Source organism: Podarcis raffonei, chromosome 9 (genome assembly GCF_027172205.1).
Source record: "Podarcis raffonei isolate rPodRaf1 chromosome 9, rPodRaf1.pri, whole genome shotgun sequence".
Taxonomy (NCBI): Eukaryota; Metazoa; Chordata; class Lepidosauria; order Squamata; family Lacertidae; genus Podarcis; species Podarcis raffonei.
The window spans coordinates 66,803,471-66,816,748 of NC_070610.1; the positions used below are offsets into that span (position 1 = coordinate 66,803,471).

Here is a 13,278-nt window from a genome sequence, read left to right on the forward strand (position 1 = left end):
ATAGCATAAGTGGAATACCCTATTTCCAGAAGCTCCTGTAAACATTAGTGCTGGTTCTCAGAACAGCTGATCCTTTATAAGCCCATTGCCGGCCACTTTAAGACTAGTTATCCCAGAAATTCCATTTCCGTTTCAGTAGTATTGTCACTATACCATGACCCTTGGATTCCATTGAGCGATTGCTGGTTCTTCCCTTGCTCAAGATGACCGGGTGCCCCGAGAACACCCCTGCCCCTAGAGCAAGGTTCTTCTAACAGCAGAACCATGTGATTCTGAGCAAAAATGCAGGAGGAAAACAGTTTACTTCCCACAGTTCTTTGCTCCTGCCCGAGTCTCGTGCAAGAGATATAGCCCAGTCCGAAGACTTCATCATCCACCGTAATAAACTGCAGGCGCAGAGAGGGGAATAACACCTCACATTCTTGTGTGCCTTCCCCCCCCCCCACGCCAGGTGCAGCCGCTTCCAGTCGGAAATCAAGCGTTTGAAAATCTCCTCCCCAGTGCGGGTTTGCCAGAACTGTTACTACAACCTTCAGCACGAGCGAGGCCCTGAGGAGGGATCCTGGAATTAACAAGGCAGAGGCAAACCACACAAAACGCCAGGCTGAGCACTGCAGGGCCCCCAGGAACTCGGTAAATTTAATTCATTGCAGGAACGAACACGCAGCACATCTAGAAAGGATTGCAACGCTAGCCCTGAACACTTCGTCTTTGTACTGCGCAGCAAAGCGCTTGCGAGCAAAAGGGATCATTCATTTTCCATGTACATTTTCAGAGAAGGGGCTGAAAGCGTTCATGTGGCCGGCGAGTGTCAGGCAGAGAGACGAGCAGTTGCCGCAACTGCAGCGAGGACCCACAAGACCCAGCCTTCCCTGCTAACGTGGCTGGGAAGGAAAACCCATCGTTAACCACCCCTTGTTCTGTCTTTGGTTTTGTAGAGCTAGTCACCTTATTTGTGTTGCGGGAAGGAGAAGGCTTTTTAGAAGATAGTTGTAAATCTGCCTTCTTCGCAAGCAAACTGTGGATATTGTAAATAGATATAATGGCCTTTTTATTGAAATATGAACTTAACTGCCTGTTACCTGGGACATCAGACCAACCACTATACCTTGCGTCTCATTTTTAGCTCATCCATCTACTTAAATATGAATGTGTGGTTTTTTTAAAAAAAAAAAGCATTGAGGCATTATCTGTATTTTATTTTCAAAACCCGGGCTGCATGTTTGTTCTTTGGTTACTCGCAATATCTTAACTTTAAACCAGGTCATTCAGAGAGTTTTGAAAGGCGGGGCAAACCACCCTCAACTTGTCTGCGGCAATAGGACTCGGAATCTTTCATTCTCAACTGTAAGATAAGGACCCTCTTTTTGTTTCATTTTTTAAAAAAATACAGAAGCTATTGAGCGCCTATCTTCATATTTAAAATGGTCTCTTTTTATACAATGTGGACCTTGGCTTGTGCTTATTCTTTGCAGTTTCTGGATCAGCTGGTTCCTACAAGAGTAAAGGCCAGGCCTTACTTTGGACAGTAGTAAATGCCTTGCATGAAACTCAGAATTGCCCTACCCCAGAGAAGAAAATAACAGACTTGGGACCCTTGCTGTTATAACTGGATGCTAATACCAATATATTGAGGGGGATTCTTTTGCACAGGGCCTATTGAAGTGAATGGGAGTTGCACAAGAACAATTGCCCACCTTTTATTCCCCTTAACTGGGCTTTTCTGCTGGGGTTGTCTTTAACTCATTATTATTATTTTTTAGGCTGCCTTTATCATTCATTGGCGTACCATCAACCTTGGGGATGTTACTCAAACTTTCATTGAAGAAGGACATTTCATACATTAGTGGTTTAAGACCTTATGTTTCTCACTTCTCTCTTGGGTCACTTTTTCTCCAGTCCATCTTGTCTGTAGAGATTGGGGAATACACAGATCAGGCGCAATCCATGGGCATCCTTTTTGGAACATGGCCTTGAAAAGTGGTGGTTTATTTTTATTTTATTGTGCTGTTTGTTTTCGTTGCACTGTAATGTATACCATGTTGTAAACAGGTGATGAGATGAATTGGCCTTGTTCAGTTTCCCAGATCACCGCTGCTGTTTTGCAGCAGATGAGTTGATGGTCACGTTAGCAACAGAACCTAAACCCTGGCACACTACCAAGTGAAAAGGAACAGGGCACAACACTAAGGCAAAAACGCTGACATTCTCAGATCTGTATCACTTCAGTTGGGAAAGACGAAGTATTTACAATGGTCTGAGTACCTTGCAGCGTTACACAAGATTAAGTGGGACACACACACACACACACACACACACACACACACACTCCGCACTGCTTATATTGATTAAGTACTTTCTTTTGACAGTAAATCGAGCTCACTGACCATTTTTGTCCACTTAAACATCCCTGGTGATAGAGATGTATGCACTGATTGGAAGATTAACTGTCTGTTTTGATGATGATGTTTTTAATGGTTATAAACTGCAAGAATTAGATCAGTTTGTGGATTTGTGTTCAAGTCCCCAAGGAAATCATTCCACACACGCATGCATGCAAATTTATTAATATTACTTCACCCACTCTGTGGTTTTGGATGGCAAATGGCACTGATCCAGCAGCCTCGCCTACTTTGCCCTGCAAGGAAAGTCAGTTTCCGCACTTAGTTGCTTTTTACTTTGTTGTTACAGCCTAACAACATGATCTCCAAGTCACTTAAGTCCCAGCATACATTCTGACCTGTCGAACTAAATAGCCTTAAGTATGGGTAAACATAAGTGGTTTATAGATCTTGACCTGATAAAACTAGTTTTCAAATTACAGATATTTAAATATTTTTAAAAAACGTGTTTGAATTCTCTGAAAGCACCTTCACACCACCAAATTTTTGTTTCTCTTATTAAGGAAAGACTGAACATTAGAAGAACAGCTTAACTTGGTCTCTCTAGCTTGAGAATTTGGGATTGTTACTTTTTTAAAAAAAACCACCCTAAATTATTGAAAATAAAATTCTAAGCACTGGATAGCACAGTTACAACTATTGCTGGGTTGTTAGAAGACAGCAGGATGTGTAGAGATGTTTACTCCTTCTTTTTTAGCATGTTTAACTACATAGACATGTTGTACCAGTGTTATTCTACACTTTTTACATTTGCCACTCCTCAAGATGGAAGGTGATTTTTTTTTTCCTTTTGTGTGGCTGATTGCATCAAACTTGCATAGTAATAGGTGTATTTAAGGTTCTGTGGGCTGAACTTCTCAGCTGCCTACTTTGGGTTGAGTTTTTTTCCAGAACTCATTTGTGTAGCCAGATGATGGATAGAAGAGGTTTGTGTATTCTGTTTGTGTGAAAAGGGAAAATGGGGGCTCAGCTGCACCACGAAACAGGCACTCCATAACCTCCATTCATTCTGGTGGCCCCTGACATGGAAGTCCTACACAAGCTCCACTGGAGTGAATGGCTGGATTCTTGGCCCAGTTGAGCCCTGAGAGTCCCCCAGCAGCTGCTGCTCTAATGACCTAAACAATGTCTAGCATAGTTCCATAGACTTATCAGAGCATTCTGGACTGAACAGCTCTGTTTCCCCAAATTTGTGGTTTTGCATTTAATTTTGTTGAGCAGAGCAGCACCTCTAGCTTATTGCACTGTCCCATAGCTCCCATCTCTCCTCCTGCCTCGTTCTTTGATGTGATCCTCATTTTAATGCATTCATGTGCTCTACCTTTGTACTGTGCGATTGTAGTGTTCACACACAGGAAGTGGAGAGTGGCTAACTCCACCCCCTTCATCCATCAGTCCAATAGTAAAAACACCTTAGAGACATTATTTTGCACTTTCTCGTGTATAAAAATCAGTAGAAACTTTTTTTTTTTGTATCATTTAAGACTCCTTTTTGTTTTGGTAAGTGAACTGTGTATAAAAAATATTTATGCAGTTAAAACTGTTTTTAGAAAATATTTTTAATTTCAGCAAGTTTGGTTACTTGTTGCATGACTTAACACAACTGACTTTTTGTGTCAGTACAATGTATATTTTTTGTCCTGTTATTAATTTGTAAACTCTAGGTAAATGGCCATTTATTTGTACAGCAACTGGAGTAAATTGAAGATAACTGGCTACGACTGGAGGGGTGGAATTTTGTACTATATTGCGGACTCCAATTTCTGGGTTTTTTTGGTGGATATGTAAAAGGCCAGAAGAATTACTATCTAGTGTGCAATCTGTGATATTTGAATGTTTATTGTATATTTGTCTCCAATGCAAAAAGGTAGAGTAACACAATTACAATACATGATTAAATGCAATAGTTCAGGTACTTTTTGTTTTGTTTTCATTTCAAATAAATACTTGCTATTTACCACCAAATTATTCTGTGTATATCTCTTTTGGGAGAAAAAAATATGTGTGTAAATGTACAGCTTTCAACAAATACGGTAACTCAAGTGTTTGTGCCAAAAAAAATTATCCCCGGGCAATTCTCCAAGTTCTGCATTAGGGGGGGAAAGCTGACTCTCATGTCAATTTAAATTAATCAGAATGGCAGTCATGGTGTGAAGCAAGAAGATTAATTGAAATGCTGCTTCTATTCTCGCTAGGTACACTTTTTATTTTAAATAAAAATTGACATTTTAGGAAGCTTGTCTTCCATGTGGTAGCGTGAATCATCGCAGGCCTTTGTCCTTGCTTTTTAATACAAAATGGATTTTATACTTTGGCGTGGTTCCGCTGCTACAAAAGGACATGTCAACTAAAGAAACAAGTTCTAGCTGCTCTTGTTGGTGAAATCTGACATCATTTCCTTTAGTTCTCTGGCGGGAAAATAGATGGCCATCTTTCATGGATGCTTTAGTTGAGATTCCTACATTGTATGGGGTTGGACTAGATGGCCCTTGGTCCATTCCAACTCCATGAATCTATGAAAAGGACACAAGGGTTTAATCCTTTCTACTGCCTTCAGCTTTTCTTCTTCACCATGCTTCTGAGACAGTCACCTGATCTCTGCTCAAGCAGAGACTCCATTTTTGAACTCAACTGTGTGTTTTGTAATCTAGAGGTAGAAATGTCTGCCTTGTTTTTCATTACTGCTATTGCTGAATCAAGTGCAAGACCTTATGTAAGTAAACACTACTTTTAATGCTAAGTCTACGATCTGTTAACGTGATTCTTTTAATGAAGAGGGGAAAGGGAATGATCCAGTCAGCCACCACAGCCTGGATCAATATAAAGAGGGTATACAACCTAATCCCAAAAGTTTAATGTTGCATGGAATTGTTTTGAAACTCTGCTAATTGATTGTTTTTAAGTTTTTTAGTTCTGCTCACACGCGTAACAGGGAGTAAATCGTAAAAATAATATAGCCTATCCTGACCTCAGATCCATCCAACAGAGGCAACATTACTGTTGTCCTGGGTGAAGAAGAATCTTGGCTCTGATAGCAGAGCACGTATACAGAGTCTACACTGATGCAGACTGACTGAGTTGACAGACCCTGATGCCCAGGGAAATCGCAGCTCAGCAACACAGTCATCAGGAAAATTCTATGTCAGTTCAGGAAACTACACATAGACTTACTCATGTCTGATGTCAACCACCAACTCAGGTGGTGTTATACCAGGTTTTCATAGCTTGTGGGTTGCACAGACTCGATTTGACATGGCCTCTGGGCTTGCTATATGCTTTCCCTCCCATTCTTTTGCTTCCTTGAGTGTTCAAGACAGTGTATCAGGAGAGGGCAACCATCATGTTTATGGCTCTTTGCTGGCCAAGGAGGCATGGTTTTCCAAAATGGTTTCAGGATCTTCAGACTCAGGGCCCTCACTCTCATTCTGGTCCTGACTGGCCAGGGATGTTGAACAGAGATGCCTGCTAAGTCGTACCAACACTCCAGGCATTACAGTAAACTTCCATGCAACAGATCTAGCAATTGACCTGGGATGCTTCACTCTCAAGAATACATCTCTTCAAGACATGTGCCAGACAGTAACTTGGACCAATCCAAGTTCTTTGATGAAGCATTAAAAGCTGGACTTACATGTATGTTTGGAGACTGCCTTTGGCTGGCCTGTCCTTCAGGTGCTTCCAGATTATTAGTGTGCCAGTTCCCACCTTGGGAATAACAGTAATAGCTTCAGAACATCCCACTTGGTGGTATCCTAGTGCCCACTCAAGATACCACTGGTACGCAGCACCAAACTGCCACAAAATAATGTTGGTTTAGAATTAGGAATTTGGTCCACCCTCCTGGAGATGTCGTCCTTTACCTATGGCAAAACTAGAAGATGAAGTGTCATGTGAAAGCAGCAACAATGGCAACAACTTGCCAAGTGGTCGTTTTAAGACCACCTCTTCTATCTTCATACTGTTACAAAAGCCCGGCGCCCGTCCCTCTTTCTTGCCAAACCTTGGCAAGAGCGTATGGGATCTCAGGTGCCCACACAGGGTCTGTGTCCCTTTGGATAATAGAAGACACGGTGGAGGCTGTCGTGCTTTAAGAAATCAGGTATGTTTGCCTATTTACACCTTTCGGCGGCATGGAGGGGGTCGAGTTCTTACAGCATGGTCCACAACAGTTCTGGCAGTCCTTCCTTCACCCTTGCCAAAATGGATCTCAGCCTTTCTTCTTCCCAGAAGCCCCTTGCCCTACCCCAGCAGTTACCCTGGCAACCTTCCCAATCTCTAGTCTCTGGTCACACCCGGGACAAGGAGGTGTGATGACCCTCAATGGCTCTCTGTTTACAGGTAGGTAGCCGTGTTGGTCTGCCATAGTCAAAACAATATAAATTCCTTCCAGTAGCACCTTAGAGACTAGCTAAGTTAGTTATTGGTATGAGCTTTCGTGTGCATGCACACTTCTTCAGATACACTGGTTGATGGACTTCCATTTCATGCAGCTCAATGTGGGCTCTCTACTGTAATACTAACAGCTCTGCTCTGCCCCCAGCCAGCCAGACTGGTTTGCGTAAGGCAGCCCAGGGATCCCCTTGCAGCTTATATTATCCTTTCACATCACAAAGAACCCAAAATCCTAGCATTTATTAATTTCTAGGGTTTACCCCAAATATCTAACAATATTGACCATTTCAAAGCAAACCTTAGTATTTCCTTAACAGCACAGTAGCACAATGTCTCCCAGCTACATTTATTTTACCATATTAAAGTATGTTAAACTTCTGTACTCATCTAATGCTATTTTAAAATTTATGTATGGATGAATCTAGCTGCTTTTTCCTTTTTGAAACATCTATGTATTCCTGTCAAGTGCAATAAAAGCTAGTACAGTGGTACCTCGGGTTAAGAACTTAATTCGGTCCGGAGGTCCATTCTTAACCTGAAACTGTTCTTAACTTGAAGCATCACTTTAGCTAATGGGGCCTCCCACTGCCGCACAATTTCTGTTCTCATCCTGAAGCAAAGTTCTTAACCCGAGGTAATATTTCTGGGTTAGCGAAGTCTATAACCTGAAGCGTCTGTAACCTGAAGTGTAGGTAACCTGAGGTACCACTGTAATCTGTTTACTACTTAGAGCTTTTTTCTTTTTTGGGAATTAAACTGATGTTTTTATAGAAAGCACATGAGGAACTGAGGAAACACATAGTGAAACTCATCTGCAAACTTCAAACATCTGCAAAAAGAAGAACTCATGGGCAAAGACAGGATATCAAGGTTTTGATCAGGGCTTTATTTTCCCCATCCCAGCTCTACAAAATGGTCAACTAAAACATTTTGAATACACATTTACAGTATTGAATGCTCAACATTTACAGTATATACACACAATTTTCTAAAGTTTTGCTAAACAAGGCAGAGTGTCTCACCCAAGAGAAGTGCAAATGAAAAAGTATAGGGGAGGGGGATGTTTCCTTTTGATCACACAGTTTGCTTGAACTAATAAAATACAGATTGTTGAAGAAAATGTTCCGGCATGTAATTAAGAAAAACCCTTAAAAGCTAAAGCAGCAAGACATCTTCACCTTCCCTGAAAAGATTATGCTCATTAAGAATTTACTGTCCCAGGTACAGTTCAGCAAGCTTTAACCTTTAGTTATTTTAAGTTTACATGACAACAACCAGACTTGGCACTGCTGCAGATATCCTGTGATGGCCATGGGTGTGGGTTTTTGCATCCTTGAGTATGTCTGGTCATTTCTGCTAATATACTTAGGCTGTTCCTGAAAAGCACACTGGGAGAACCTTTTCAACTGTGTCCTAAACAAAAATAATCAGATTCTAAAGTGATAAGAGCACATCCAAAGTGACCAGGAGGCATTTCACTTTTTAATGAGCAGCGAACATTCTACATGTTTCTTAACAGTGCAAACAGAGCTGGCAGATCCAGCTATTCTGCATTCAATGGCTTAAATACAGTCTTATTTCAATACCAATGCTATAAAAAGTACACCAAAGTAACCCAAAAGTTACACCTTTACATTAAAGTTAAGTTTTACGTTTTTATATGAGTCACCTTCAGGATGAAATAAGTAATTAGGCAGAAAATTTCCTAAGAAAAAATATATTTAAGTCTCAAATTTCAAAGGCCTACAAGTGACTACTGACCAGTGCAAATTTTCCTAGTGATGCTTCTTAACTTGAAAGTCTAGCCCATTTCTTCAGCTTTAAGCTGCATTTTGTTCTCTTTTTAGAGCTTAACCATCACCCCCATGGGGTCATTGTTGTGATTAGTTTGAAAGCTGAGATCTCTAAAAGTAGTTATTGATCCACAAATAAATTCTGGATGGGGAAAAATTCTGGATGGTGGAAAGTAATTATATTTTCAAATAAACATTCCCCACATGCGTTCAGTGAATGCTGTGCACCCCAGTGTCTGAAATGATACCTATAGACAGAGCTGTACACATGTAGGCACTCCATATGACCAGGAGTCCAGACATCATGCCAAATGTATGAGCAACAGCTTGTTAGGAGGAAGGTAGTTGCCAAACTTTCTTTGCAAGGTACTTCAGAGTACTCAGTTACATTAGGATCTCAAGATATGGCAACTACAGAAGTCACTGCATTGTTTTGTTTCTTTTAAAGAAATATCTAATCCAGCTTCATGGCACCTCTTCTGATGTTATCTTGGCATCATGGGTGCTAGTGCATCTGCCCCAGAGTAAGAGGTAGGAACCTACAATACGGCTCCTTCTCACACTAGTTATTGCTCCAGTTCCCAGTGGGCCAACTTTTTCCACAGTACCAGCATTTCCTATGCTATTTTCTATTTACATTATCACCGGAGAAGCATCGAAAGGACAAACACCATAGCTACTCCTGCGCCACCAAGCTAATTTTAGAAGAAGCCTGTAAATATTTAGGTATTACTGGTGATGTTGTTTCATTGATTTTGACAGAATCAAAGGTTTCCAGCTTGTTCAGTCACCCTGTCATAATGATTTGATATATACCATCCTAAACCAAAACACACAATGAACTCAAGTAGTACAATGATGTAAACGGATTTCATTTTTCTAGAAGTCAGACGTTAATAACACGTGTTGAGTTTCACTACACAGTTTAGTCAAGCAGCACCAAGCAGGGCAAGAAATATGGAACCTCGAAAGCTCACAGCAGAAGAAAACTCACTCACACCAAGTTCATAGGGTAGAATCCTCCAGAAGGTTCTGTTGCACAAGCCTCACTGAAATGAATGGAAATAGATGTGCTGTTGTGCAAATATCCTTTGTTTCAGTGAGACTTCTGTAGAAAGAAACTTCCATGAGGATTACACTCCTAATGCCTTAAACCCTATTTAATCACTCCTCACCATACCATGTTTTTGGCATTCGTGTGCTTTAGGTTTATTACTTTCATTTGCTTTAAAAATATTTTTTATTATCACATGATAAAAAGAAACCACACAGAAGCATTTAAAAAGCAACTCATGCCTTGAATATTAGAAATGTCACATTTCATGCAGACTTCAGTAAGGAATCTCAAAAGTGCAAATCATATTGAGCACATCTATCAACAGAAGTGCTGGTCTTCCCCACAGGGTAAGAAGAAGTAATCTCCAACTCCGTTACTGACTAAACGTCCTTGAGACTCCATTAGCGGTGGAAGCACTAGATTCATCTCACAGCATAGAACTCCAACTAACATTGTTACGAAAGTGATCTAAATATTGCTGAGTTAGCACTTGTATTGCACTTACCATAAAGGAAGGGGGAGTTTCTATTTAACACATCCAAACATTGGAGGCACAAATGAGCACATTCCAGAGACTCATCAGTCATTTCAACCCCAAAGCCCTGGACAGAGTTTGCTGGTAGAGAAGAGGCCTGCAACTCAAGTAGGCGTTTTGTGCTTTAAACTGGTCTTTAGGGTGCTATGAGGAAGAGCCCCACCCTCCCAAAGAACATTTCCCTTTTACAAGAAGCCATTCCTTTATATTTATTTTTCACCTGCCTCTTAGGCTTTTTAACTAAAAGCAAAACCAGCCTCAGGCATCCATTTACAGGCACGCTTTTCCTGTAAGGGGTTCTCCATTACAGGCCCCTTTCCTATTTTGGGGAAGTACTGCAACAGGATAAAACAGATGCCATTTGGTCAAAGTTTAGTGATACTGTCAGCTAAAATGCAGCACGGCAAAGTGTCATTAATTGAACTGGAGTCATTAATATCATTGCACTAAAATGTATTTTGATGAACTGCATACTCCCAATCATCCGTTGAATTCTTGTTCCAGAAGGAGTGTGCCCACCGTTGTTTAAAAATAGTTATTTTTTAAAAAAACTGTAGCTGGGAACCAAGGGAGAAGGCTCGTCTCATCAACCCAAGGAACTAAACTAGACAGCAAAAACATGCAGTTAGAAGGAACTTAAATCTTGCATGGCCTCCTAGATATTCACAGTAATCTTAGTAAACAAACATTCATATCTTCAGACACACAGTCTGACTTCGGTCCAACATGTCATGCTCATATAAGCAAAACCTGCATTTCCAGCTGCACTTCTCTTTGTAGTCCACAGTTTGGTCTGCCTATCCTCTCAGCGATGGCTGAAGAATCCCCTTTTCAATGAGATGCGTCTTCAGAGTTTTGTAGACATTTAATTGCTGCTCTGGCTGAAGCACCAACAGCTGTTGCAGGAGCTTGCTGGGATTGGGGCCTCTGGCAATTAAATTGAAGGAGACAAGGTATCAATCTGCAATACTACTTGTGATCAAATGTTTGCTTATAAAGAGCTCATCCAAATGAAATTTTCGCTCTACTGGGGACAGTACAGCATCGAAAGCATGCCGACCAGAACATATGCAAACACCTTAATGAGGTCACAGAAATTCAACATGAATAACCAGATCTACTGAGAGACACATTTCCTCATTATGAACATCCACCCAAGCACTAATTACTATAGGGAGGGAAATTTAAGAATGTCAGAACAAAATTAGGTGTATAACATACCAGTCACAAAAACTGGTTCTGCAGTACAGCAGGATAGGTATTTAATGGTTTTTGTACTGGTTTTTGTTTAAAAACCAATAAAAATTGTTGTTGTTGTTTTTTTAAAAAAGTTCTGCATGTGAGGAAATATGAACTGCTGCTCCCTGCACCACTACAGAATTGGGGCCCTATTATTTTCCCCTTGCATTAGCCCATTAATTTGCATCTGAGTCTCCAGCAACTCAGAACAGTAATGTCAGATAACAAGGAAGATACCAATCGCCACTGGCACTTTCTGAGAAGTTTTACACACAGAACAATGTAGAGTACTGGGACAAGCAAGCAGCAACTCTGTCCTGACATGCATCTAATGTAAGCTTCTATTAAGTTAAAGCAACCATTCACATTGCTACCTACATCCATTACTTCCATTTGGAGCCATTTCCTTAGCCCCGACAATGAGTTCTCTTCTGTTATGAGCCAGTGTAAATGACTGAGCACTTTTCAAAGGCAGCAACACATAGAGCAGGTTACAGTAGTATCTGAAATGAAGACTCATGTAATAACTTCATGTCAATTCTCTGCAATGAATTATTAATAGAGAACATACCTTATGAAACTGGTGATATAGACATGAACAAATGTAGACATCAGATACTGACAGTCACAACGATCCATTATTCCGCCATGGCCAGGAATGGTGTCAGCAAAATCCTTTAGAAAAAAGGAAACTCAATTTATTGTTTGAAGATAGCTGTCCTAATTAATACTAATTATATATTTAATGTAACATTTCTAAACTGCTTTTAAATCAATTTATTAATTATATTTACCGTATTTTTCGCTCTATAGGACGCACTTTTTCCCCTTCAAAAATGAAGGGGAAATGTGTGCGCGTCCTATGGAGCGAAGACGCCATAGCCCCGCAACCCTCTCCCGGCTGGAGAGGTGACGTGCGGCTATGGCAGGAGCCTCCATAGCCGCGCAGCGCCTCTCCAGCCGGGAGAGCGCGCGCGGGGCTAAGGCAGCCCCCCGCGACCCTCTCCCGGCTGGAGAGGCGACGCGCGGCTATGGCAGGAGCCTCCATAGCCGCGCGTCGCCTCTCCAGCCGGGAGAGCGCGAGCGGGGCTAAAGCTGCCCCCCGCGACCCTCTCCCGGCTGGAGAAGTGACGCGTGACTATGGCAGCAGCCTCTCCACTGCGCCTTTCCGCTGCTCCCTGACCTGCTCTTTGGGGCTGGTGGTGGGCTTCCCCCCGCCAGCCCCAAAGAGCAGGTCGAAAGGAACCTGAAGCCTGGAGAGCGAGAGGGGTCGGTGTGCACCGACCCCTCTCGCTCTCCAGGCTTCCAAGGTAGCTGTCTGAACGCACCTTAAACAGCACCTTGTTTTAGAGCGGGAAAACAAGAGGGGGAAAATTCTCCCCCTCTCTGCGCAGTGCCTCCTGCCACTTCGCTGAAGGGGTGCTGGGCAGAGAGCGGAAGAATTTTTTTCCCTTGTTCTCCCCCCTCTAAAACAAGGTGCGTCCTATTGTCCGGTGCGTCGTATGGTGCGAAAAATACGGTAAGTTACAGATGCAATATTTAGTCAATTAATCCATAACATGTTTTCAATTTAAAAAGGTACCCCTAGGTAACTGGGGCAGCAGATTTCTATTTCTACATGTACTTACAAAAGTGACACAGAAGTCTCGGTACAGGGAAGATTCATACGTCCAGATTCATACACACCTTGATTTTGAAAGCCCTTTTGAATCCACTTGCAAAGAAGCCTCCGAATGGTCCAATTAAGGATGCAAATGTTGACAAAGCAATGCTGTGCATCTGGAACGGGCACAAATTCACTGTTTCCTACAAGAAATTATGGTCATTAATTTTCCTTATAAGAAACTTAAGTTTTCCCCA

At 41.6% G+C, this 13,278-nt stretch overlaps 2 protein-coding genes across 7 annotated transcripts in view; one reads left to right on the forward strand and one right to left on the reverse strand.

Annotated features, from left to right (window-relative positions):
• Positions 1–4,317, forward strand: part of WDFY3 (WD repeat and FYVE domain containing 3) — a 132,098-nt gene extending 127,781 nt beyond the window's left edge. For all 5 annotated transcript variants that reach the window (XM_053404180.1, XM_053404176.1, XM_053404178.1 and 2 more), the window contains one exon: positions 452–4,317. In XM_053404180.1, the coding sequence (XP_053260155.1) occupies positions 452–572 (121 nt within the window). In that variant the 3' untranslated portion in view covers positions 573–4,317. The remainder of the gene's footprint in view (positions 1–451) is intronic.
• A 3,342-nt stretch (positions 4,318–7,659) lies between these two features.
• Positions 7,660–13,278, reverse strand: part of CDS1 (CDP-diacylglycerol synthase 1) — a 34,069-nt gene continuing 28,450 nt past the window's right edge. For both annotated transcript variants that reach the window (XM_053404183.1, XM_053404182.1), the window contains 3 exons: positions 13,105–13,224; positions 11,990–12,093; positions 7,660–11,106 (listed from right to left, as the gene is read on the reverse strand). In XM_053404183.1, coding sequence (XP_053260158.1) covers positions 10,977–11,106; positions 11,990–12,093; positions 13,105–13,224 — 354 coding nt within the window. In that variant the 3' untranslated portion in view covers positions 7,660–10,976. The remainder of the gene's footprint in view (positions 11,107–11,989; positions 12,094–13,104; positions 13,225–13,278) is intronic.